Source organism: Strix uralensis, chromosome 9 (genome assembly GCF_047716275.1).
Source record: "Strix uralensis isolate ZFMK-TIS-50842 chromosome 9, bStrUra1, whole genome shotgun sequence".
In the NCBI taxonomy this organism is placed as follows: Eukaryota; Metazoa; Chordata; class Aves; order Strigiformes; family Strigidae; genus Strix; species Strix uralensis.
The window spans coordinates 485,169-512,333 of NC_133980.1; the positions used below are offsets into that span (position 1 = coordinate 485,169).

Genomic DNA, 27,165 nt, shown 5'->3' on the forward strand with positions numbered 1-27,165 from the left:
GGAATAAACAGATGCTAGTTAGGATTAGCTATGAGAGGGGAAATAAACATTTGGTGAGGAAAATTTCGGGCATTTAAACTCATCTCCAATTTCCTTGCTTATGCACTGTGAGGAAATGTCAAAAAGGGCATGTCTGTAAATTATGATTAAGAATTTATTTTTCCAGATATGTCCCACTTACAAAAGCAAAGGCTTTGAGACGTGAATTTCTCTTCTGTTAGTGTCAGTAGGTAGTCAAGTGCTAAAATGAATGGTTCTTCCCATGTCTTGAAATCATGTTGTAGAGGAAAACCAGACAGGAACCAGGAAAAAGTTATATTGTATGTCTGCAAGTCAGGGTTACCTATACTATGTATTTGGGACAGATGTTTGGAGGGTTTTGAAAAAAGGTTATATGATGCTGGAAATGCCAGAATCCATCTACACAGCTCATGTTAAACTGTGAGAGGAAAAAAGGGGAGAGGTGTTTGAAAGTGTTTTTCCAGAGTGTAGTACAGGTTCAGAGGGGCAGGAGGATAAAAATCGGGCTCCCTAGTGATAAGCTCTGGGGCTCACTCCGGGCTCAAGCATTCCTGGCGTAAGTGAGACTCAGTGGGAAGAGTCCTGTGATGGGTGCTGGGATGGGCGAGGGGTAGCAAGTGCCGTCTGTAAAGGAGGCTCGGGCTGAGCAGGAGATGGCCGGCAGCCTCTGCATAAGGATTAGAGGAAAAGCTAGTAAAGTGGATGTTGTGGTATTTTTTTTTTTTTGGCCCTGGGACCCCCAGAGCCCTGGGTTGGCCGAGTGCAACTCAGGGGGTGATGAGCTCCCAGTTGACTTTGAACTTGTATGGGATTTGCTGCTGCAGCTGAATGCACATAAGTCTGTGGGGCCCCATGGGGTTCGTCCCAGGGTACTGAGAGAGTTGGATGATGTTGTTGTGAGACCTCTCAGTTATTTGTCAACAATCTCGGGAATTTGGAGAGGTCCCAGTTGACTCAAACCTAGCAAATGTTATTTGCCCTGTTTTCAAGAAGATGAAAAAGGAAGACACTGGTAATTATAGGCCTGTCAGTCTCATTTCATTGCCTGATAAAACCATGGAGAAAATTATTCTGGGAGTTGTTGAAAAAGACTTCAAAGACAGTGTGGTCATCAGCCAAAGCTAACGTGGGTTCATGAAGGGAAAGTCAGTCCTTACTAACTTAATACCCTTTTATAACAAGATTACCACATAGTGTCCAAAGGGAAGGTGGTGAATATGTGGGGTTATGGGGTTTTTGCTTTGTTTTTTAGCAAGATTTTTGATACTGTCTTTTACAGTATCCTTCTGAACAAAATGTCCACCATAAAGCTAGACATGTATACAATATGATGGGTGAACAGTTGGCTGAAGGGTCAGGCCAAAGAGTTGTAGTAAATGGGGTAACATCTGGCTGGCAACCAGTCATTAGTGGTGTTCATCAGGGTTCAGCTTCATGGCCAGTTCTTTTCAATGTTCCTATCAACGACCTGGACACTGGAGTTGAGTGCACACTAAGTTTGCCAACAATACTAAATCAGGAGATGTTGATTCCCTTGAGTGTAGAGACCTTAACAGAAAGATCTTGATAGATTAGAGCATTGGACAATTAATTGGTACAGTGAACTTGACCCCAGGGAGGTTCCGGGTTGAATTTGGTCCTCATTTGTGGTGTTGGCCCTGCTTCTTTCAGGAAATCTTGTTTTTAACTGAGATGAATGTGAGACTCTGATTGTTACTAAGTGTCTGAATTACATCAGAAAAACTTCAGTTTATGCATACAGCTCATTGTTGAGCTGGAGTAAAAAACGTCTGAATGAACAGTTCAGATCAAAACATGCTTAAAAAGTGAAGCCAGGTGTGACACAGAAGGATATATAAATTTTATTTGGCCAAAACCAATTACAGTTTCAAATGACCCTAGTAATATTTGTCTGTAATAATAGAGAGATTCATACTTTAAAAAAAAAAAAAATCTGTTGTGAAGTATATCAGTGCTTTTCAAGGGATTCTTAAATGAGAGCTATTAATGCTGTTTATAATACTAATACTTTCTCAGTGTTTGCCTTATCCACAGTGTAGGTAGGTGCAGAACACTGCAAATTTCAAAAGACTTTTTAGTGTGTATACTTGGTTAAGGGCATTTTTTGTTTGTCGTCATATTTGAAAAAGAATGTCATACCACAGATGCTAGAATTAGAAACTGAGTAGAAATAGCATTAGGGACTATTAAGAAGATGAAAACAGAATCTTTAGTACAGTTGAAGGCAGCAAGTAATAACAGCTTGAAGTAACCCCTTTACTCCTCCCCAAACTACATCTAGATACTGTGAAAACAGTTCTGCTAAATATGGGAATAATCCTCTGAAAGAGCTGTAGTAACCTAAAACTGTAAGCAAAACTAGTCAAACTTAAGGAATTGTGTTTTGCTCTGAAATGTGCCGTTCCACTGTACACAGGCCTTGGTAGAGGATTGCTGCAATGGCCATTTTTTATGTAGTATAGACATAATTTTTTTTTCTCTTTCCTTTCCAAAAAAATCTTGTGCGTTTTCAGTTTCAAGTGTTGTGGTTATTGAGAACATACTTTAGGCTTTTCTGGCTTCATCCTCGAGTCCAGGCAAGGGAAGAGGTGATTCAGTTTGAGCAGGGGTTCCCTTTTGACTAACTTACTGTGAAGACTTGTAAATCAAAACTTTTATTGTTTTAACTTACTGTTCATGTTGTCTTACTTATGTGTGTTTCCAGATCACAAAATTCGTTCAAGACAGACACAGAGCAAGAAGGAATCGGCTTAGGAAGGATCAGCTTAAGAAACTTCCTGTACATAAATTTAAGAAAGGCAAGTGGATCATTCTTTCTCTGATTAGACCCCATTGTTTTTAACACTCAAAAACCCTCTAAATTGAGGGACTATGTGTAGTTTTGGAAACAATTTTGAATACACTTGAAATAGAGTTTGGAGTGAGAGCGCACAAAAAGTTTGACTTGACCCTGTTCTCACTGAAATAGAGGAGTTCTGACATTTCTTTAATGGATGCAGAGCAGACACCATATGCAGACTGTGGCTGAGAAATAAAATGTTGCTTAATATACCACAAACTCAGTATAGAAATTCCACAAAGCTTCCTTGTTGTGCTCTCATTAACACTGACCGCAGCAGTCAGTCACTGTGATCTATTATTTCCATTATTTGGACCCCTCCAGAGTACTGCGTCCAGCTCTGGAGCCCTCAGTGCATGAAGGACATGGACCTGCTCGAGTGGGGCCAGAGGAGGCCACGAAGATGCTCGGGGGGCTGGAGCACCTCCCCTGTGAGGACAGGCTGAGAGAGTTGGGGGGGTTCAGCTGGAGAAGAGAAGGCTCCAGGGAGACCTTAGAGCAGCCTCCCAGGACTGAAAGGGGCTACAGGAAAGGGGGGAGGGACTCTTGATCAGGGGAGTAGGGATAGGACGAGGGGGAACGGTTTTAAACTGACAGAGGGGAGATTTAGATGAGATCTAAGGAAGAAATTCTCCCCTGTGAGAGGGGTGAGGCCCTGGCACAGGTTGCCCAGAGAAGCTGTGGCTGCCCCCTCCCTGGAAGGGTTCAAGGGCAGGCTGGACGGGGCTTTGGGCAACCTGGGCTAGTGGAAGGTGGCCCTGCCCAGGGCAGGAGGGGGCACTGGATGGGCTTTGAGATCCGTTCCAACCCAAACCATTCTATGATTATCTGTCCGGAAACTGATAAATATTAGTGGCGCGACATTGTAGAGTCTATAAAAACAAAACTATTTAGTGGGTATAATTTATCTGGTTCTCCAGAGGAGTGGTCCTTTTGTTCAATTGCAACACTTCTGTGAGGGCAGGAGCAATTCAAATTTAATGCCAGATTACTTGCTGTTGTGATTCTTTGTAGTGATTAATTTTATGCAAGGTCCAATGACAAGATGAGAAATAAAGCTGTAGTAAGTTACTTTATTCAATGAAATAGAAAAGCTGCCTTAAGTCCTTCTCTGTTGTAGTTTACTCCTTAAAAGTAGGAAGAAAATCTGCTACTTTTCTTCATTTTGTTTTTGAAATGTGTTACCATTTTACCATCTGATCGGTCATTCATACAAGCTATTGTAAGGTATGAGAAGAAAATGTGGGAGAAGTACTTAATTGAAACGGTTGATTACTGCATGACACGTGTCAACAGAGAACGTGTTTGCCAAGGCACAAAGACTGTGTTAGGAGATATGGCTGGGTTCAAGGATAGAACCACTTACTGTTCTTTGCCCTTCGTAAAGCCAACCTGCATTATTGATGATATCGTTCTCACTTTGTGCAAAGCAGATGTTCAATTTAAGCAGATAAAGTATTTGTGCAATGTTAGTCAGCCTCACAGGAAAAAAGAAAAGGTGTTTTCTTCTGCAGGGTTGCTTCAACCTTGCTATAATGAGCTATTGCTGTAGATTTAAAATTGACTCTAAAAAATAATCTTAAGCCAATAAAGCTAATATTAATTTTGATTTATTGATTCCCTATGAAATCTAATTAGAATAAAAATACAAAGTAAATTACGTTGTACTTTAAAGAGAAATTTACAAGGGAAGAGTTGCTTCAAGAAAGTCAGTTAATGTCTTTTTCAGTTAATTGTGTGCGTCTCTAATAACTATCTCAGAATTATGTGACTAAGTAGCCAGTGTATGAAAATAATCTTATTGCTGTTTTCCTCATTCTCCTTCCTGTTTGCTTTTGCTGAATCTTACACAATATGAACTGTTTGGAGCTCAGTCACTCATTGTAAAGCAAACCTGGCTGTAAACATCCAGGTATTCAGTGGCTTATGAAAAACACCACAAAACCCCTATTTTTTCAACTAGGATTTCAGTGTCTTTAAGCAAATGATCACTTTGCTTCTACTGCTATGAAATTAATCCCTTACATTACTTTAAGTACTTCTACTAAAAGGTCAAAATTTGACCCAGTACTTGCAGTATGTTACTTTCAGCAATTACAATAAAAATGTATTGCTTTGTGCTTCTTTGTGAAAGATAGGATTTCTCAAGGCATTATTGTGAAACCATTCACTGCAGTCGTCTTGATGATATATCCATTACCTTTTGCTTTGGAGGGATACGTGAAAGTAACTCATGGACTGTAATCCTGGTTTTAGGAATGCTGGATTTTCTGCTGTCTCAAGTGTATTCTTAAAAATCTGTTTGTATTGGAACATTGAAATGTTGGTCAAATACTGAAGCTAAGACACTGTAGATACTGGTTCTTCTTTCTTGCACTGCTTTTGGTGTTATGAATCACTGCCTAATAAATGGTTTCATTGTACTGCAAAAGGTTTTTTAAGGGAAAGCTGGCTTTAGTGGATTTCTGGAATTTAACAGGCTGATAGGCAAATGATGATGCAATGAAGGTGATTGTTCTGTAGGGGTAATTGCACTCTAACATACCTAAAGAATTGTTAACACAGAAAATACGTGAATCATCTTGAAATAGGATTTGAGTCAAATACCACTGTAATGCATGGGAACTTCTTGCTAATTTCAGTAGGCTTTAGATCAGGCACTCAGCATTTCTGAAATGAGTAGAGAATGCAGTAACAAAGGATGTGGCATTGACTGTCTCTGCAAGCCTTGCCTTTGAATGGTTCCACAGAAAGCAGCATCTGCTATATCAAAATCTGTTTTCTACACTGAAACAGAGTTTTGGGGCAGTTGTTGTGTTGTGGTTCCTTACAAAATGGGTTACATTTTGGTCATAGAGAAGTCAGTGGGAGTTGATATCTTTTGTATGATGTCTTTATGACAGAAGTGAACACACCAAAAAAGACAAATCCATTTAATGTGCCTGTAATTTGATCATTAGCAAACTGGAATAATCTGAAGAATGATAGCTTAGAAAAAATACAGGTTAGAAATTTTGTGAATTGGTACATATTATAGAATTTATTTTCAGAAATATTTAATATTATTTCCATGCCAGCTTAACTTTACACTAAAATGGAATCTAGGCCAAGAATGAAAAGATTTTTAGATCTTAACTGCAATGATGTTACAGTATAAGGTCTCACTCCTTAAAAAAGAAAATATCATAAAGATAGAGATGTGTGGGCATATTATTAATAAAAATGAACGAAGTAATTTTTTTCTACATTGTGTAGAAATTAGGTTCCTAAATGAGTGGTTAGATACCTGGTGAAGAATGCAGAATTTGGGAGTTGCTACATCCACAAGACTGGAGCTGCTTGGTTGGGTGTTGAACTACGGAAGAGCTGAACTTCAGACAGTCAGCTTTGAAATGTTTTATCTACACGTGGAATATAGCTCTGACATGTGATAAATAATAAGCTGTTAAGAGTATGTGTCATTTTAAGCAAATACGTATTTTTGAAGTATTGTGTATATCTTTATACGCCAGTTGATACTTATGATTGAACGATAGTGGGAAACAGATGTATCTCAATGCCTTTTAAAATAATCTGCTCCAGAGTAAGTACAGTTCTGCAGGTTACCACGTATTTCTAAATTGACTCTTTTTCCCTGCAAATGGGTTTATAACTGATGTAGTTACTGTTCATTACAGAGCCATCTGCTTGACTGCACAGCACAGTTATGGTCTAATAGAGAAAGCAAGTCCTAAGGTCTAACAAAGTCTTTAATGACACAGTTTTATTTTTGTGTTTTTCATTGTTCACAAGTACACATATATGTGGATGGGTAAATCTGTGTTTCTGAAAAATCTTTTTTTTATTTGTATGTGCCAAGTAGTTAGAAGATAATTTTGCTTACTAAACACTTTTCATGCACAATTTAAGCAAGATACTTTATTTTGCAGCAGTTTCCATACTTCCTTCTTTCCCCACTTTTTGGTGGTTCTGAGCCAACTTCTAAGATACAGTAATGGGTATTTGAGAAAAGGATGCCTGCAAATGTCCCTTTTAAACAGGAAATCTTGTGTTCTTTGGGGGGTGTGTAGTCATGGAGGTTAAGCTGAGGTGGAGGCCAGGCTGCAGGCCTGGCAGAGCCATCCTACAGCTCCCAGTGCTGAGGGGGGCCGGCGCTGGGGGTCCTTCTGCTGCAGGACCTTGCCTCCCCTCCCCAGCCCCAGCAAGGAGTCTGGGCAATAGCGATAATTAGCTCCCATGGAATAGTGTTAATTAGCTCCTGGGGTGACCTGTTGAAGTGCAGCAGCTGGACTGAGCTTGGGGGAGCCGCTGGGTGCGGCGCCGTGGCCGGGCTGGGGATGGTTGCAGGTCCCCGTGCAGGGAGATAACGAGACTGGAGAAATACCTTTGCAGTGAGACATAGGCTGTTGGGTAGATCTGTGGCCTCCGTGTTTGAGAACTTCAGCATCGGCCTTACTGAGAACTTGATCTGTATTTACCTGCCTAGAAATGGGTGTGATGCTTTACCATGGCGTCGTTTTCTCCTGATGGTGCTGCTGTTGGTTTGCCAGGGGATGCCTTAGCGAGACAAGCCCACTCGAGGACAGTGGGCTGTCATTCTTCAGGACGTTCTTGTACATGTTGAATGACTAGTGGGGAGAAAGACAGATGTATTATTTGAATGTTGGGGTTTTTTTCCTCTGAGAGATGATGCCCTTGACAGCACTGACTGGTGGTTAACTTTCATTTCTGTGTTGAACATAGGGATGATAATGTGCTGATTATAAATGATCCATAAACATCATTTGACTAATAAAAACAACAAAGAGAAAGAATGTCATAGCAAAAGAGGAAGTAATTTTTTTAGAAAAGCTACAGCTGAAGTACTTCACTGTTACATTAAACAAAACCCCTTACTTCAGTGATGGAGGTCTGGCAGTATGGACTCCATTTGATCTCTCTGACTCTTCCTACCTGCCCACGAGGTTTTTTCTCTCTCCTGCTTTCCCTTTATCTTCTGTTGTTGTATAATAACTATCAGGAAAACTGTGTTCACAAGTGGTTCTCACGTCCACTATGCTTATTTTCTGAAATGCCAAATTACAGCAGTGTTATTTTCCAGTGGCAGTCATCAGCTTTGCGTTTCTGTTGAATAATATATATTAACAAAAATAACATGAATCACATTTCACAGACTTTGTGTGCCACCACAGAAGCCCTTGGAATTTTATCTTTTGGCAAACAGATGAGAATTTGGTTTTAATCATGGATTTCTGATATTTGGAGAATAGACCTATGAACTGAGAGGTCCAGAGTTGCAACTTTACTCTGATTTACTACATGCCAAGATAAAATAATTATAATCTCTCTCCACTTTCTTTTCCATCCCTATAAAGTAGGATTGAGAATATTTACTACTTTGCAGTGCTCTTGTGGGATACTTAATGTTGCAATGCTGTATCAATTCTATGAGGTTTTTTGCATTAATCTTCTTTTTATTGCCTTTATGGTTTAAAAAAAATTGTAATGAAAGCAACGTAATTCACACATATGTGCGAATCTCCGTAATTTACCTTTGCTGATAGTGAAATACGTTGCAGATGTGTTCCTTCACTTACCTCTGCAGTCTTGCCTCCCTTTTTTCCCTGTCAAACCACTAGCTTTAGCAAACCTGTAATTTAAACAATTTGCTGTGTCTTTGTTAATTGTACCCATACTGCTGGCTGGCTGGTTTGTTTAGTGTGATCTGTAATCATGCAGAAGTCAGGTAGTAGGCAACACAAGACCTTACTGCGTTAGAAATCAGCCTATTATTACGTAGGTGTGAATAGTTTTTAGCATCTGTCTTACACCCACAAATGGAGAAATCCTTTTAATAATGGGAAGAACTAACCTTCTAAGGATATCTTATGTGCCTTGGTTTTGTATCTGGTATATAATGGAGTCCTATTTAAAATATTTTTTTGGTTTTCATACCTTTGGAAGGGAGGTAGGTTAGAAGTTTTTGTTCTGTGCTTTTAAAGTGGAAGCGTTAGGCACAGGCAAAAGATAGATTCAGTAGAAATTGTCATGGCTATCATAAAATATGAGAAATCAAGTGTAACCAATATTTTGGTAAAATGGGAGGGCTCGTTTTGCATTCCTTCGCCTATTTGGGGAGGTTAGGTTGCACAGAGAATCCAAAAGCAAGCCTTATGAATGAGGCCAGAAAAGAATTGTATGCAGGTAGGCTTCCCTTGCCACCTCCCAAGTACACCCCTAGTACCACGGTGGATAACTTCATGTGCTGTATGTTAGATGTTCCTTCTGTTTTCATCTCTAATAGATGCCAGGTTGCAATTCTGTGTATAGTACTTTTGAAATATTGAAGTCCTTAAAAAAAAAAAAAAAAAATCAGCAGAACAGCAACACATGATAGTCATGATCCTGTGTAAGATCCTAGTCTGTATTTTCCACCCTGTAGAAGAGAGATTCTAGATAAACAACACCAGGTGTTGTATGTATTTTTAAAAAAATTGACAGCACCTTCAGAAAAGCCCAGAATAGAACTATTTCCACGAACATGCTTTATACTGAAAATTTTTAAGTCTACAGAATGTTAATTGCTATAGACTTCAGAGCACTGTGTGCACAACAATATGAGATTCTCTAGTAAAATAATTCTCTGAACTACAAAAATCAATCCTGTATGATTTTGATTTTTTTACATCATAGTCAATGGTATTTTGACACTGGAATGATGCAAAAAGCACCTGCTAATAATGCAGCTAAACACAAATTCACATAAATGAAACAGCCCTGTTATTAATGAGCTGGCTCAGTTCTTAGCTCGCTTTCATTAACATCTGAAAAAGAAGGCTTGCAAAAATCCTGAATCAAGGCAGAGGAGTGCTTGCCTTCTGTTCTGGTAATGTGGAATATAAGCCGTGTCCTTAATTAAAAACTGAAGCTACAGTTATCTCTATATGAATATATGAATGCTATATGATTTTTTTTTTAATGAGAAAGTATTTAAACATGATCAAGACTAATCATGTGAGTTAGATTGTTTACAGACTAAATGGGAAAAGCTGTTACACTGCATTTATTTGACTGACAGTTTTCTGCATTTTGGAATTAAAAATGCTTAAGATTTTTATTACATCTGCAAGGAAAGTTTATTTTTCTCAGTAAAGTGTGTTGTTACACAGTTGTTAAAATCCTGGTCAAGCTGCTTTTTACAACTTTAAGTCTTGAATTTTTAATGTTTGTGCTTTTACTTCTTAATGATCTTACTCTGAACACATAAACAGAGAAATAGTACACCTTTGCCTCTCCTCTGTCACTGAACAACTTCATTTTGTGGATTCTCTTTCCCCGAAAACTGAGTTTCATGTAATACTCGAAATTTGAGCTGACGACAGCGATTCATCTTTTGTGCCTCTACCTCCCTGGTGAGTCACTGGTGTTATTTCTGTTTCCCTTCTGCGGCTTCCTGGGAAGGCTCCGCTCCGTCGCTGCTGGGGCACAGCCCTTCGTTTTCCTGCTGCGAGGGACGCGTCTCCTCGCGTGTTCTGAACAGAGAGAACCACCATGCTGAGCGGCACAGGAAAACTAAGCTTTCCTTTGAAAACTGACTCTAAATACCCAGTGTAGGTAATTTTCCCATCTGTAGAAAAGCACTGGGTTTAGCAGCATGGTATCAAAACAAATTTTGAGCTGAGTTTCTAGAAATTCTTTTCTGCCATATAGTTTCATTACAGTAAAGGGAAAGCTCTGTTACCGTTGGATCTTTTGTGTTAAAGGATGTCTCTTCTGAGTAGCACAAATTCTGCTTGCTTCCTTCATTTGCAAGCTTCCTGATAACGTAGGCTAAGATCTTGACCCAAATGCGGGCCTGCTGTAGCAACACGTTATTGAAATCTGCCCCGTTGTTCCCACCTTTTCCCCAAAACAACACTTTGACCACTTGTATATTATATCAACTCTGAACAAGCTTAGAGTGTGAACTGTGCCTCTGGTTTGTCCCCAGTTGAGACTGAGATCTCATGTCAGTAATCTGGACAGTGCTTCGGGAAGTAATATGGGAACTTCAGTGGAGGAAAAAAAAATATATCTAAATTTGTGCTAAATAGTGTTGTGTCACAGATTTTACTGTGTGTGATACATGTATGTTGAAAGGTGAACTGAGCACGCAAGAGATTCTTGTTGTGGCTGATAACTCTGGCCCTAGCACATGTCAGTCTTATGCACTTAAATCTGACATCTCCAGCGTCAAACCTGAGCGATGTGCTGCAATGAAGTTTTAGTGCAGCCTGTAGTCCAGAAAAGACCTGATGGAAGTTTACTGGGAGAGGGTTAAGCGGACATGGTGGGGAATGGGAGTAGAGTTGAGTTGTGACGGTGACTGATGAGGTAACACTTGAGGGATGGATGGGGCTCAGGTTAGGTGGAATTTGGAAGGGAGTGGAAGGAGATGGGGAAATCTGCCATGAGGGGCACTGGGAACGAGATATGCCACCTCAACCCTTCTTTCTTTGACCTTGAGTGAAAGATCACAGGGGTCTCGTTTCTCTTGTGGGGTTTCTGCCTTGCTTGTGCTTTCCCATTTGTCTTTTGGTATATGGGAGAGTGAACCTTCTCTGCACATCCTCTCTCTGACGGCATCTACATCTCCTTACTTCGCCAGCTTGCTTACTTTGGGGCCACCCCCCAGGACCTTGGGCAGGGTGGGCCATATACTCCTTTTTTCCTGAGGCACCATCGTTGGTGCCTCTCCTTATCACAGAGCGTATCTCCAGGATGCAGGCGCCCTCCCACCACGTGCTAAGCAGGTGACTGCCCGTGTGATGGGACGTACAAATCCGTGTTGGATCATCTGACCCTGTAGCTCTCCTGCCCCTCAGCCAAACCTGTGCTGGACAAGTGACAGGAAGACTCGCAGTTCGGTCTGCTGGCACACGTGCCTCTGCCCATGGGAGGGGACTTCAGAGGGGAAGAGGCGTCCTGGGGCAGATGAATTTCCTTCTGGCATGCTGTAGTTTGGTCATTTAGAGAACGCTTTGTGGTCAGGAGCGTGTGTGGCCCTAGCGAGCCGCTGCTTGTGAGGAGATGGGGCAGTGCTGGGCAGCACTCAGGCAGTGAGGGTCGGTGGCCTAGATAAAGTGCTGATGGCATAACAGCAGCAGCACCGTCTGGGAGCGCTGAGTGCCAGCGTTGGGGGCGTCTTCGGCTGCAAGAGGTGTGTGAAAGAAGAGTTCACCGACTTGGGCAGATACGGTGGCTCTGTGCACACGGCCAGAACTTTTCCAGCCTTGACAGAGCTGAGCAGATGCTCAGCCCAGCTTGTGTCAAAGCAAGGAACCCAGACAGGGACAGGGACCCTTTGCTGCTCAAGTCCCTCTCAGGGCTTGATCAGGTAAGTACTCACAAGTCATGGAATAAGGTACGGCTCCTTACAACATGAAATGGAGCTGCGTCTTTATTTTAAAAGATGTGCTTTGCGCTACTGTCCTGGTTTAACCAGGATAGGGTTAAGTTTCCCCAGCAGTGGTGGGGGGGGCTCTAGCCGGGTTATTCAGATACCATGCGGGAGCGCGGTGCACTCGTGGTTTTGTACATCGTGCTTCTCACTGCTGTATTTGGTAGCTATTTTGCTCTGTTCACTGCTATCACTAGTACTGTTATTGTTATTGTTTGTTGTGTTGCTATTGCACTGTTGTATTAAACCTTTCCTTATTTCAGTCTTGGGGCTTTGTATTTCACTCCCTTTGTGGGGGGGGGGTAGCGGCCGCGTGGTCTCAGACCCCGGCAGGGGCTAAACCACCACAGCTACTCACCTTTAATAAAATAGCCTAGTAATTGGCAGTCTTTGACAGGAGTTGGGGGATCTAGGTTCAGTTCCCTCTGCTGTTTTGTAGGATTAAGATGTCCATTTCCATCTCCTTCCAGATACTTTTCTCTTAGGAACTTCCTGTGTGTCATATCTAAAGCCTTGACCTAAATCTAGGTTTGGGGAAAGGGGGAGGTTTGGCCCTTCACTGTGGTTACCTTCTGGTGGTCCCGAAAGGCTCGTTTAGAATATCACTGCTCCAAAGTTTTCTTTTCATTTCGTAAGGCCATAAGCTGCTTGTGTAACTGCAACTTCAGAGGGCCAGCAGCTTCTGGAGACTCGAAGGAACCATTGGGATTGATGAAAGGGCCATGTTGTAAAGCCCTTGAAATGGGAATAAATTGACTTCTTAAAAGTGTTTATATTTTGGTCGTATAATGTATCACAACAGTGTACATAATGTCACTCCTGTCGGTAACATATATCTTATTTGTGAGGTTTGAATTACAAAATCATGTCAGCTTTCTTTTGTGACTGGACTGTCATTCTCAACTATTATTCTGCTTTTTTAACCCAGTTGTCTTTGTTGCTATTTTTCTGCCTGTGTTTTCTCAATAACTTATTAATATCTGTATAGTAAAGCAAATCCTGTATTTTAAATCCTTTTATCTTACTTTTAATGAGAATGATAGAATATTACAGAGATAGCACTTCAGACAGTTTAAAACATTTTTATTAACCTGAAGGAAAGGTGAATGAGCTATAGTCCTAATAAGGAGAGAAATATAGGGGTCAACTACACAGCTTCAAAGAACCTGCCCCTACATGGACAGAGAGGAATAATAGTTTCTTCAACTGTGAAACCAACCCAGAATGGATGTGTATGAAAGATTTGCAGCAGACCTTTTCAAAGTTAAACTGATTCTCAATTACATGCCGTAGGAGATGAATACGATGTATGTGCCATCTGTCTGGATGAATATGAGGATGGAGACAAGCTCAGAATCCTCCCGTGTTCTCATGGTAAGCAGCTGTATTTTAGGTTTGGTATTTGTATTAAAACGTCTCTCTAAAACACTGTGTCTAAAACCCACAGTGAATATGTTTGATTGATTTATAAAATTTAGTTTTGCTAATAGGCAGGAGCGTACGTACAAATTGGGAAAAGAGCAAACTTCTTTCTCTCTTAAAAAAAGCAAAACCAGATAGGATTCCCACTTCGCGTTTTTCTTTGGATGTTCATGTGAAAGAAAATCTGGGCTTGATAGGGAAACACATTCCAGACTTGCATTAAAAAAATAGGCTTTCACTTTCTCCGAGACAATCAAACCATAAAATGTAATTCAGCTGTTAGTGACAGAGTCATGGGTGAAGGGATGTGGCCTGTCCTGTAGCCATAGGGACCACTGCCTTGACTGCGCTAGGAGGTCAGTGTTGTCAGTGCAAAAACTAGTGTTGATCAGTACAATTAGTAGAATGTTCTTACTGTGAACTAGTGGAATTGGTAGAATGTTCTTAAAGTTGTGCACTGCCTGAGCAGCCGTTCTCAACTCCAGCCCACTGCAAAAGGTGTACTGAGTAGTCACGTACATATCTGTCCGCAGGACAAGACTGCTCTTAACTGCATGCAAGTACAAGAAGCATTTTAAGAGCGTTTATCTAGAAATCTGGATTTCTTGGGCCTGGGCCCAAGAACGTCTCTAAATTTAAACATTTAAAAAAAAAAAAAAAGCTGCATAAAATCTATCAAGAAAGATAGGATTCATTCTTCCTAGCTTGAGACCCTCTCTCTACCTCCCAGTCCATTAACTATATTGCAGCCATTTTGGCTGGGAGCAGTTTTCCCCAGCTTTTTCTCATTAAATTCCTGTGCTGAGCAGGCACTGCAACAGCAAATACCACATCACTAAGAGGTTTAAAAAGAGGCAACTGATGTTACAGCCTTGCATCCACAGTCAATGCAGCAGATGACAGGCTGGGCTTTGTAGGTCCTCAGTCATAAAAAACAATTTTGGTTCTGACAAACAAAAGAGCTCTTGGAAGAGAAAGAAGAGATCCACAGCATCTGTGCCGGCTAGGGACTGCGGAGTTAACTAAACCTGATCACCGATAGCAAAGACTGCTGACATTTAAAAACAAACAAAACAAAAACCAAACCAACAAACCCCAACAAAACAAAACCAAAACCACCACCCTTGGTTCTTGTGGAGAACGTGCTGCTAACATGCTTGAGCAGGGACTGAACACAACATGCTTGCCCTTGTAAATACTTCACTCCTTGACGGGTAGAAGTCTCTGTTAATAAGCAGAGCTAAGTTTTTAATACCATAAGACACTTCAAACACATTTTCTTTAAACAAGGCCAGTATAGTTGCAGTGCCAACTGTAGACCTAATTTAAAATCCACAAAATTATGCAGTAATTTTATTTAATAACAAGGTGCTTCGATACATCTTGGTGGAGGTTAGAGGCATTGTGAGGATAATGATGGTGGGCACATCTGCTGCAAGGTGGGTCTAATTCCTCAAGAAGCTGTTAAAGTTTATTTTGTCAAACGTGGCCCATTGCAGGACTCCTCTGAGTCATTCAGCAGAGGAAGTGGGTATTAATGGCACATATTTGGCCACCGTCCTCATCCATTAGGTGTTTTGTACGCAGGGATAGACAGTCTGCATGCCAACAAACTTGTCACTAAAATTCTCTGTATGAGTTAAATTCTGAAATTCTGTTACTAATAAAATAATGTTACTAACCATAAATACAGTTTAGCAGGTTTCCTTGTCCTTTTCACTTAGGTAACAGTGTGTATTTTGTTTCCTAACAGCGTATCACTGCAAGTGTGTGGACCCGTGGCTGACAAAAACCAAAAAAACCTGTCCTGTGTGTAAGCAGAAAGTGGTCCCTTCTCACGGGGACTCTGACTCTGAAACAGACAGTAGTCAAGAGGAGAATGAAGTGTCGGAAAATACTCCGTTGCTTAGACCCTTAGCCTCAGTTAGCACTCAGTCGTTCGGGGCTCTGTCAGAGTCTCATTCCCACCAGAACATGACCGAGTCCTCAGAGTATGAGGAGGACGACAATGACAATATTGATAGCAGTGATGCAGAGAACGGAATAAACGAAGAAAGTGTAGTGGTGCAGCTCCAGCCCAGTGATGAAAGGGAGTACAGAGTGGCAAATACTGTTTGAGACTACTAACGATGAATAGTGTATGAACAAAAGAGTTCTTAAGGCTCTACTTTACAAACCTTTACGTAGGGAATATATTTTAATCTGTAATCCATTTGGTTTCTTCAGTAGGAGCGGCAGTTCATGTAGTAGTACTATGGTTAAATCATTACTGATAGATTTATTTTTGATTCAGGTATTCAGTCACACGTTCTGTCTTCTCAAAATGAACAGTTTAACTGGACTTCACAATGTTAATGAATAATGTTAATAGTTTATATCAATAGAAATATCACACAGACTAAGTGTATCTTGTTGAAACAGGATTTATCTGGAATAATTTTTTTCCATTTTGTAGCTACAACTGGGTCATACTGATAGCAATATTTATTACATGTATGGTATGTGTTAGCCCTTAAGCCCAACAAAAAATGTATTTGCATGTTTGTATAGAGTTTTCCTAAAAACTGTCACCACCACTGAAAGAAAAATGTAGAACAGATCAATATTCTATATGCTGGTGTATCAAAACAAAGCAGAAGAAATTCCACTTCTATCTCAAAGCAGCGATTCCAAATAATCCCTTGAAGTTTGCCACAGTAGCTGAGTTCAAGCAGTTCCATTGAGCAGTCCCTAGGATAAGGAATCTTAGAATACGTGTTTAGTTTTGAGCAGTTCACAAGGTAAGATTCACCCTAATCACGTTAATTATCCCTACCTGCTCCTATGACGTCATCTGGTTTCCAGTGGGGATGTGGGAGTTGGGGGGTGGGGAGGTGACCGAAACAGAGGTTTGTTCCACATAGAAAAATAATTTTTGGTAAGTATTGTATTGATCCTCAACTCATATACCTCTTACTAAAGAGCATTTTATGCTGCATTAGTCTGCTAAACTATGTATATAGAAAAATTGTTCTTTTCAAATACCTGATTTGAAAACAAGTGCTTATAACTGTTTAACAGAACTCAGTACTTACCAGTGTATCATGGAAAAAGCAAACGCTATATAATACCTCTGTAACTATGTAGAAAGTAAAAACATACGTATAATCAAAACGCAGAGAATTTTTTTTATATGGTCTTGAATAAGGAAAGCTTGAAAGGATGTTAATAAACATGTTTTCCACTTTAAGTATCAAAAGGAATTTATTGAACTTCCGCATCGCTCTCACTGTACTCGTCTGCACTTATTGCCAAGGTCAGAGTGTTTTTAGATCCAGAGGTGCAGCTGCTCAGCCCCTCAGTAAGCGCGGCCCGGCCCTGCGCTGCGCGTCACAGAACAGGGGCTGCATGCAGGACTTGGTCCATAGAAAACCTGAATTCACCTCACTTTTTGAGGAGGAGTCTGGATCGGCCCAGGTCCGCGTAGATGTGCCCGTGTGGGGAGGGAAGGAGGACCAGAGCGGGAGTTGTGTCCTGCAAGCCGGAACGCGCTGATGGATGGCGGCGGCGGCAGGTGAGCAGCTCCCGGGGCAGTTCTGACCTGACACCGCTGCAGCTGCACCCTCCCAGCGTCAGCCCGGCCCGGAAACCACTTCTGGGTCTGGCTGAGAGCAGAGAGCTTGTTCTGCAGCGTGAGGCATGGTAAAATAGCGATGGAGGAATGATTCACCTCTAAACTGCTGCCACCAGCAGCCCGCGGAGTTAGCGACACTGATTGTATTTTCACTGGGTAAATTCCACTCCAGCTGGTGTCTGTCAAGTCCGAATGTGAAAACTCATTTCTGAAAGCTTACCAAGCTGAAAGATGTTTCTTAGAACAGGTTCCTGCTGCTCCTGTGTTACAAAGTGCATGTGTTTATTCGTAATTGTGTTTCAGGCACCCTGAAACCTGGAGATCCAGAACTGTGAGCTGAAGTCAACTTTATAATACGTGTAACTCTGGCTGTAGTATTTGCTGCAATGACAAAAAGTGAAATTATATGATTTTTATCCGTTTCTTACTTGCTATTCTCCATGCTATGCAGAGAAAACTCATGCAGCAAAGGACATTATTTCCATCCCAAATATACTGTACATTTTAAAAAAACTGTTCCATTTTCTAAATGTCTTGATGTTATTAATGTGAATTTTATTTCAGCAGGCATTGGCAGTAAACACTGTAATGATGCTCCCCCTGCCACAGCTCCCCTGTGCCACAGATACCGTTGACTTGTCAGTTGCCAGTGCCAGCAAGAATGAAAATGAAAACTAAAGGAGGAATAGCACTTTATTAGAAATACTGTGGAAGGTTAAATATCTCTTTGCATTTCTGAGTAGAATTTGTGTATTTCATTAAAACTTGCTAGATAAATCTTTGTCTCAAAAGACAGGGCCTCTCCAAACCCCCAGGAAAAGATAAATAGGGGTTTTTTTCTCTGGGCTCTGACCTGCTGCGTTCCCCAGGGAAAGGGGCACTGTTCCCTCACCCCGCGCTGTGAGGAGCTGGCTCCCGGGACTTTCTGCCTGTGTGAAGTCCGCTCACCTTTGAGAACAGGCTCTCGGTGCTTCAGAGGTTCATACGCCATTGCCTAGTGGAAAAAAATTTCTTCTAATAAGTAGCTGTAACTAGTGTCTGAAGTTAAAAGTATTTCACAGGACCACTGAGGCACGTAATCTCCGCATAAAACAGCGCAGGCATCGTTGGCAGTTACCACAAAGTGTTTGTACGACCAGTAGAAATAGCTCCTCACAAAACAAGTTTGCACCGAACCTTTCATTGCATAATGAGAACAAACTACTTGAAAAAGGAGCCAGAAGCGGCCAGGAATTAAAACCTGCCCTTGAAGGGGAGAGGTAAGCTTTCACTTTGGGGGGCAGGGTGGGGAGAATCCAGTAAAAGGCGACTGAAAAAAGTGATGGGTCTGACAAGTGTTTAAATAGGAAAACAAACAACCCTCCTTGCCCCCTGACAGTGCATGATGTTGGGAGAGCTCCAGAGCCAGTGTTTGAACAAACACTACCAGTGGGTACTTACATGCAAAATAATATAATGAGTATTAAAAATTGGATGATGTCTAAAAATGCAACGCTGTCAGCAGTTCAGGATAGGCAGATGTTTCTGAGTTCTAACAATTCTAAATAACATGTTGATTATAAACGTAAAGACCCTTGGAAAGGCTGAGTAATAATGGGTGGTATAATTAAAGTCTGTCTGGATTATGGTGCAGAAAATAAGCACACTGACAACTTCATAAATGTATTTCAGAGAAAGGGACTGATCAGTGGTCTGGCAGTCAGTGTTAGACACTTGTAAGGCCCCAATACTTGCACATACCTGCAGCCTCCTCACCTCCCAGCTGGCCCACGCGGAGGCATAAGTAACCGGGGACGGAAGTGAGCCCGCAGACAGTGAGGCAAGTCAGTTGATAGAGAATTACATTCCTGACTTTGGAGTGAGACTGAACAACTTGAGAACTACCCTTAAAAAAAAACCCCAAAACTCCACCCTTTGCAGCAACTCTGCTGCTTCGCACCTTTCCTGCTCCTTTCTCCTCTTTTCTAACACACTGATGTCAGTTCTGTTCTTCTACCCCAGCCTTGGGCAACAACGTGCTACAAAATAAAAAGGAGGGTGGGGCAGGCGCTTGGCTTCCTTGTGGCTGGGAACTGCTGCTGTGAGAGCAGAGGCGATGCTGCTGGATGCCCGCGCAAGGGGGGGGCGCCTTTACCAAAGGGCAGGTGCTGGTGGCCCCAGTGCGGGCTCTGGGCTCTGCTGGGAGCTGCGGAGCCAACAGGTACTGAGGACAGCTCTGCACAAGTGGAGTTTCTAAAAACTGCCCAAGTTTTGTAGAAACTTGGGCCACAGCAGTTGGAGCGGGGCCCAGGGCCAGAACGTCAGAACGGCTGAGACAGTGTTTCGCTGTTGCTTCCAAAAATTTTTTGCAAAAGGAAAAATAACACAAATTTCTGACCTAGGTCACACCTTCAGCATAGGAAAACAAACCTTAGTATTTAAATTGTCTGTTAATCTGGAAAGGGGAGTTCAATGTAAAATTTGTTGAGGCCAGTGATTCAAGAAAAGTGTTTTAGGTAGACCCTAGCAAAACAGACACCATTCTGTTGTGGAAATTCAAGAACAAACGTATTTGAAAAAGTAACTTGAGCAACACATTCTTACCAAGAAAAAGCACAGAGGTGCCATAGGCACCTGCTCAGGAGAGGGGAGCTGATCAGAAAGGAGCAATGTTAAAATAACGAAGGAATGGGATGAAAAGTGCTCGGTGTGCACAGCTAATGGCTGTGCTGCCTCTGAGATGCCGTTACAGGGAATTCCAGCTCTGGCCTTACTGCAGAAAAGCTTCAGGGACAGATGCCCACCCCCCCCCCAACCAGAAAAAAATAAATCCTGCAGTTAGAATGCAAGTGCAAGTGTAAATGGGGTTTAGATACAGAACAAAGCAGATTCACACACTCACACTTCCATGGGGGAAGCGAAGGGTTTGCGTCCCCTCTACCAGTTACTACTAACTGGGAACTCGCTTGGTGCTGCGGGCGTGTTCCAGTCTGTCCTAACGTGAGCTCCAAGAGCTAGAAGATACAAGTCCGACATCTAGCAACTGAAGCAGTCACAGATAACGACTGTACATGAAGGTTTTAGTTAGACAGGGACCTGGGGACAAGCGAAGGTACAGGTGCACCACTCATGCTGGTGCTGCAGGGCTGGAAGAGCAAAGGCCTTCCAGTGGTGACACCCGAGCAGCACTAACTGGCCGTGCCAGGACTGGAAAAGTGCAGCCTTGGCTGAAGATTAACCTCCCTTGGTTTGGGGGTTCTCTTTTCCCCTCCCGCAGGCTCCTGCTGTTCCCTGCCAGGGCTGTTTGTGTCTTGGCCCTCGGGTGGCCCGGGGTGAACACGTTCCTGCCCCGCAGTGGCCGGCAACCCCGGTCCCCTCCAGCTCTGGGGAACACATGCGAGGCCTTTGCCTGGCAGGGGAACCCCCTCGCCGTGGAGGTGGCAAGAAATCCTCTCCTAAGCTGATATCTACCCCAAAGACCGCCTGGCCTTCGACTAAAGCTGTATTATTGTACTATTGCTGCCTTACAAAACCCGAAACAATGCCTAGATCCAGTATTAGCAGTCAGCCACGCAATGAAGGGCAGCTTCAGAGGATTCCTGTAGGGAGGAAAGAATTACCAACAGTCTGATTTTGTTTGGTTGGAATAAATTTATTTCATCTGTCTGTAAACAAGGTGTTTTTAATAGTTATGGCATTTTTTGAAATGCATATTAAATCAGATGAGTTAGACTGTATCCCAGATGTAACAAAGTGCAGGGAAAGAAATGGACAAATCAGCAACAAGAATTTGTTTAAATCTGTACATTATCCACAAGGCCCAACAATAGAAGCAAATACTAAAATGTCCCTAAGTAGTGCCATTCGAAAGAAACCCTCGTAGTCGGTTAAAATCCATCTCACAATAGCAACAGTTCTTTTTTTTTTTTTTAAACAATAGTATGGCACAGAATACATATTAAAAAATTCATCACAAGACAGCCAAGTCAGTTATTCCAACCAATACCACCTCCCATTTATTCTTTTGTATACAGAGTTCTGCAGTTCTCTTTAAATGGACATACAAGTTAGTACCATGCCTGAACTGAGAGTTTGGTTACAGACATTTCAGATGACTCGTGTGCAAGGCAGCTCACTCCATAATTTCTGCAGCAAGGGTGTGACAGGCCAAATGAAGATTTTAGATTTGAAATGGCATAGTTTTGAGTTTAGCTCTCAAACTACCCACCTTCATCCACACAGTGGCTTCAGAGCGGTCAGACTCTTTACCAGTAAGTGATCTGGCAGCAAGACTGGAGTCAGCCAGAGCTCCCGGTACGGCTGAAGGTGGCAGTTTTCCACAATGACATCGCAGTTTCATATTAAAAAACAAAAACCACAAAAAAACCCCCCATGACCCCCAAGCTGCAAATTAAAATTGGTCCTATGAAAAACTGAAACCAGACACACTCCAGATGGTTATGCTGGGATATCTAATGTCCATAATGGCAGCCTTTCACAATTCAACTACAGAACAGGAGCTGGCAAAAAAAAAAAAAAAAAAAAAAAAAAAAAAGTGCCTGAGCTATTGCAATGATGGAATGTCTCTGGGGATTCGTTGGGGATCGTGGTTTTAAGGTCATGGGAGGAAGTGCATCTGTACCCTTTCATAGTTTTGCGATTGCACTTGTTAAGCAGTACAAGCTTCGGACATCATGAAGAAAAAATAAAAGCAATAAGCCTAGGTGAAGTGCAACGACAAAACTAACTTAACATTAATAGCTTCTGAGTGGCAAATTGGTTAAACAAACCAGGCACTATAAAAATGGGTGTAAGCAAACAAATGTGGATTTTTTTTAAAAAAAAAAAAGAGAATAGAGGGACAGAAGTAAAGATATGCATGCACTTTTTTCCTCCCAACCATGCTCTGTGAAAGGAAGACTAGTGAGCCGTGTCGTTGCTCAAAGTGCTGAAGAGGCATCGATCAAATTAGATTGTACAATCGGCACCTTGTTTAGTATTTAAGTTGTTTTAGTTGTCAATATCACACTAATCGCTAAGACAAAGCAAAGCCTATGCTTGGCATATTCCCCTCCCGAGAGTTTTTGAAGGTATCATGCATATCGTCTGTGGTGCAGTGATGGTGCCAGGTACGGGACTCGGTTACATACAGTGGTTAACATACACGTGAGCCGGGGGAACAGGGATTACGACATAGGAAATGGGTAAATAAAAAACACAAAACTACCATCTACAGTCTGGTAGCACTGAACACAACTGGGTGGTGGTGAAGACAGTTGCTAGGTGGCTGGGGAGAGGCTGCTTAGACGTCAGACCTCCTCAGGTATAAAGCCAGTTCATATGCTTTCTTGTTGAGTGTCCCTCCATGGACACCTTCCTTTCCCATGACTATAACCAATGCTGGAGTACACAAGGAAACAAAACAAAAATGAACAGAATTAAAGGAAAAAAAAAAAAACAAAACAAAACACCTTTCCCCACCAACAAAGGGATACAAAGGAGACACAGGTTCATACCCCATCACCCTGCATTGCTAATAAAGTTTCCAGAATGTAAGGTTTAAAGCTCACCGCCAGGAAAGTTTAATAGCAATCTTCCCCTAATACTTAACAGTCTGCCTAGCAACTAGAACCCAGAGTCTCTCAAGTATTTTGCCATTGAGTATGCCTTCTTATTCAATCCGCCTCCATGGACCCCTTCTTTGCCCATTACAAAGACCAAGACTGAAAGAGAAAAGAAAAAAAGTTTTAAAAAGAGCGTGTTAGACAAGGAAACAACGCAAGTTCTAGGCAGTGCAATAAACACACTCAAATTCAAGATTTAGTATCTGGGTATTAAGCTAGCTTAACAGGAGTTTTGTAAAAGTAGGGATGTAGATGGGAGAAGGCTCGAGTTATCCTCAGGGCTGTTATGTAACTCTTAAGTCTTAGGAGTTCACTGCTAAGAAAAATGCCACCGACTACCTCAAAAAAGCATCACAGTGCCTCTCCCCCATCAGCACCATCCATCACCACCCAGCAAGGAAACCCTGGCTGCATCTTAAAAAAAACAAGGGGCAGAAAAGAAGTGTTGATAGGACAAAAGTGGTGGTGCATGGGGAGGAACTGTGACTCTGAAGAGCAGTCGAGGGAATATTCGTATATTCTTCTCTGTAGCGCTCACTACCAGTGTAAGAACCAGAGTAACCGCCTTGATACCGGCAGAAAAACCCAGGGGTCAGACTTGGGCCGAGACTTTTCAGACAACAATACAACTACAAACCACGCTTTCTGCGGCAGACAAAAGGCAGGGAAGGTTTTTACGCTGACCCTGCCTCTGCGGCCAGGATTTTGGTGGAGTGTCCCCATTGTCTGGCGAGGGAGATTGTCTCCGGCAGCCGCGGGCTGCCAGCAGATGTCACCCGCAGATGTCACCTGCCAGCACCCGCACAGCCAGCGCTGACTGTTCCCCGGCCAGGAGGCTGTAGTTGGAAATACTGCAGTCAGCCTACCTACAGGTGATTGTGCATCTCCATAGCAATTTGCTCACTAAAAGCTTCAGACAGACAGCTCTCACTGGTGTCTCACCATCTGCAGCCGAGCCAGAGCCCTGCTTGTTTCACTGCAGCGCTGCAAATGCCCTTCCCCTGCCATCGCCACCTGGCTTGAGCCCACAGACAACTTCTGCTCTAGTTTTAGTTTTGTACTTATAAGCAAAACTCTGTTGCTCACTCATTTGTTCCACAGCCAGCCAAAAAATGTCAGGCCAGATATTTTGAAGACAAGGCATCCTACTTGTAGCCAGCACTCTGAGGCATGTTTTGTGTGTCCCAACCCCGTGTCATCCCCATAACACATTTTACTAGAAGTCACGCGAGGAGCAAGGGCAGCAGGCGTACTAGTGTAAAGCAAGTTTCTTGGTGACACCAAACCGGACGGGCTTTTTGGCCTGAAGACAGACTCCAGAGAGCTCAATAGGAAGTGCAGGAAGAGTTAGTGTAGGACTTGTTAAAAGGCAAGTAGAAGCAGCTCATAAAAGGAACTCACATCTTTGCAGAATAAACTTTCCGTTGAGAAGTTCACAAGGAAAAAGCTCGTTTCACTACCGATCACCAGTAGATCCCTACCGTAAGCTTTAGATACCAAGTAACTCGGTAAGCTCACTGTAAGCTCACTGCAAGCCCTGCTCTGCCCTGGGCTGCTGGCCGGAGCTGTTTAACCATTTCAGAGCCCAGCGCCCGGCTGCAGCCGCAGGGGGGGACAGGGACAAGGGTGGCTGCTGGGCAGAAATCTCGTCCATCGGCCAGAGCGCTGCCAGTCACCCCCCTTACGTCACTTCCTGTAATCAGCCATTAAATACAGGGGTCTGGTTTGTTTAACAGCCGGAGCCTGTGCTTAGGGTCACGTTTTTAACTTGGGGATCTGAAAGCGAAGAAAATCACGCTTACCTCGGCCAGCTCTGCCTACAGCAACATTGTATGTTGGCTCACCACCTTGACTCTTTGTCCTGATGTCCATTGTGCAGTCGCCGTCAACATACAGGCTATCTCTGATCACAGAGCACTTCTTCGCACCAAGGGTCAGACCATTGGTGAAGAAACCCTCTCGGTCTTTTCCTACAATCATATCTATTTCTACCGGCTGTCAGGGAAAAAAGTCCAGAGTTAGCACGGCGGCGTTTCATTGTTTAATCTCTATTTAGCGAGCGTCCTGTCTCTGCCCAGAGATGAGACAGTATATTTCGCCTCGCCCCCACCAGGAAGTGCTCCAGCAGGCAGGGCTTTGTTAGTCACGGTTTACACCGCGCTGGTTTATTGCCGCTGGAAGCAGCGGAGCCGCTGCCCGGGAACAGTTCAGAGCCCGAGCCCGCGGACCCCCCGGGCGCGGGTTCCCGGGGAAGCCGGTCCCGCGCCACCGGGGCCAGTTAAGCCCGGGATTTGCCGGCCGCGCCAGGCCGAGGCCGGCCCCGCGGAGCCGGGCCGCCGCCAGCACCTGTCCCCGGCTCGGCTGCCGCCATCGGCGGGGCGTGGGCCCGGGTCCGGCGGCGGGGACACGCGGTGGCCGAGCCGCGCTCTGCAGCGGCCCCGCGGCGGCGGGCGGGCCGCCATGCGAGAGGGCCCGGGCGGGGAGCGTAGCCCGGTGCGGCGGGGGGGGGCGGTGGCGGGTGGGCCGCGGCCTCAAAGTGCAGCGTCACGGCGGGCCCGGCCGCCACAATCACAGCCCAGCTCTGCGTGCCCGCCGCCGCCGCCGGCCCTGCCCGGCCGCCGCGGGCCCTGCGCCGGCACTGGGACCGGCACCGGGTCCCGCGGGCGGGGCGCGGCGCTGGCCGGCGGGTCGGGCGGGACAGGCCGCGCTGCAGCACGCTGCCCGCCCCGCGCACGGCCCTTATGTAACGGCGGCACGGGCCCCGCTGCACCGGGCGGGCGGGCGGACGTGCAGGCGGGCGCGGGGCCGGCGACGGCGGGGGCGAAGGACGGGCAGGGGCGGGGGAGGGGAGGGAGGAGGAATCAATGGCAGTGCGCCATCTTGGCGCTGAAAAACATGGAGCCAGCGGCGAGGTGGGCATTCACGAACGCCTCCTACGCCGCGCACGTAAGCCTCGCCGCAGCGCCGGGCCCGGGCGGCCCTACGCAAGCCCCGCCGCGCACGCCCCGCGCGGCCTCTCCCGCCGGGCCCCGCCGCCCCCGCCCCGCCGGCGGGAAGGGCCCCGCCGCACACCCCCCCCCCCCCCCCCCCCCCTCAACCCGCGGCGCGGACAAAAAGGCGGCGCGGGATCGCTGCCCCCCCCCCCCCCGCACCCCCCCGCAAGGTGCCCCCGTCCCCCGCCCGGCCGCGCTCGCCCTTCCCCGCCGCCGCCCTCACCGTGATGCTCTGGAAGATGCCGCCGGCCGTGGCTGCCCAGACGTACTTGGCGTCGCAGTAGCCCACAATGGCGGCCTCCTGGCAGCAGCCATCGCACATCAGGTTGTCCACGTAGCTCTGCCAGCCGGCCATCTTCGCGCGGGCGGCGGTGCGGACGAGCGGGGCGGGCGGCGGGGCGCGGGCCGGGCGGCGGGCGGCGGGGCTGGGCGCGGCGGTCCCGTCCCTTCTCCTCTCCCTCTCGCCTCTCCCTGCTCGACGGCGGAGCGGAGCCGAGCGCTGCAGCGAGCGGCGCGGCCCAGCCCAGCCCTCCGCGCTGCCGGCGCCGAGGGGCGGAGGGGAGGAGGGGCGCGGCCCGGCGCCGCCCCCCGCGCCGCCCGGCTCCCCGCGCTGAGGGGGGGCAACGGCGGCGGCTTCCGCCGGGCGGCGGGGAGCGGGCTCCGGTCCCGCGGGAGAGGAGAGCGGGGCAGAGCGGTCCCTGCGCGGGCTCGGACCCGTGTGGGGGAGCGGCGCGGCGCCATGACATCCCCCCGCCGCCCTCAGCCCCGGGGGCCGCCCGCCCCGGCCCGCCGCCCTGAGCCCCGGGGCCCGCCGTTGGGGCCGCCCGCCCAGCCGGGAGGGGAGCGGCGGGTGAGTACCGGCTGCCGCGCCGCCTTCCTCCCGTCGGATTCCGGGTGGGGAAATTCGAACTTAGCGCCCAAGAAACGCTGCGCTGTTCCCCCCCCCCCCCCGCCCCTCAGGAAGCGCAGTCCTTGCCTGGGCAAACCCCTGACATTTTTTCAGGCTCATAGTCTCCAGTTGGCCGAAGCCGAGCCCTCTGCGAACGGCCTGGGCCGGGGCGCGGCTAAAGGCCTCGTCTAGCGGCTCCCCCGCGGCTGCCTCCCGGGGGGCGACGGTAGATCAGCTGGGGGCATTTACGGTTTATTTCTTTATTTATACGTTTCGTGTCTTTTTGCGCGTAATTCGGCAGCTGCGAGCTCGGCTGCCGCGGGCC

At 45.2% G+C, this 27,165-nt stretch overlaps 2 protein-coding genes across 4 annotated transcripts in view; one reads left to right on the plus strand and one right to left on the minus strand.

Annotated features, from left to right (window-relative positions):
- Nucleotides 1–16,971, plus strand: part of RNF13 (ring finger protein 13) — a 42,205-nt gene extending 25,234 nt beyond the window's left edge. For both annotated transcript variants that reach the window (XM_074878328.1, XM_074878329.1), the window contains exons 8-10: nucleotides 2,747–2,840; nucleotides 13,614–13,694; nucleotides 15,496–16,971. In XM_074878328.1, coding sequence (XP_074734429.1) covers nucleotides 2,747–2,840; nucleotides 13,614–13,694; nucleotides 15,496–15,860 — 540 coding nt within the window. In that variant the 3' untranslated portion in view covers nucleotides 15,861–16,971. The remainder of the gene's footprint in view (nucleotides 1–2,746; nucleotides 2,841–13,613; nucleotides 13,695–15,495) is intronic.
- A 3,994-nt stretch (nucleotides 16,972–20,965) lies between these two features.
- On the minus strand, nucleotides 20,966–26,495 carry PFN2 (profilin 2). Of its 2 annotated transcripts, none has more exons than XM_074878311.1 (3): nucleotides 26,175–26,495; nucleotides 24,761–24,953; nucleotides 20,966–22,734 (listed from the first exon to the last, which is right to left on the minus strand). In XM_074878311.1, the coding sequence occupies exons 1-3, from the start codon at nucleotides 26,304–26,306 to the stop codon at nucleotides 22,637–22,639; spliced, it is 423 nt and encodes a 140-aa protein (XP_074734412.1). In that variant the 5' UTR covers nucleotides 26,307–26,495; the 3' UTR covers nucleotides 20,966–22,636. The 2 variants fall into 2 exon arrangements, with proteins under 2 accessions (XP_074734412.1, XP_074734411.1); XM_074878310.1 differs by lacking the exon at nucleotides 20,966–22,734 and adding an exon at nucleotides 22,774–23,057 and having other exon boundaries at nucleotides 26,175–26,491.
- Nucleotides 26,496–27,165: the final 670 nt, after the last annotated feature.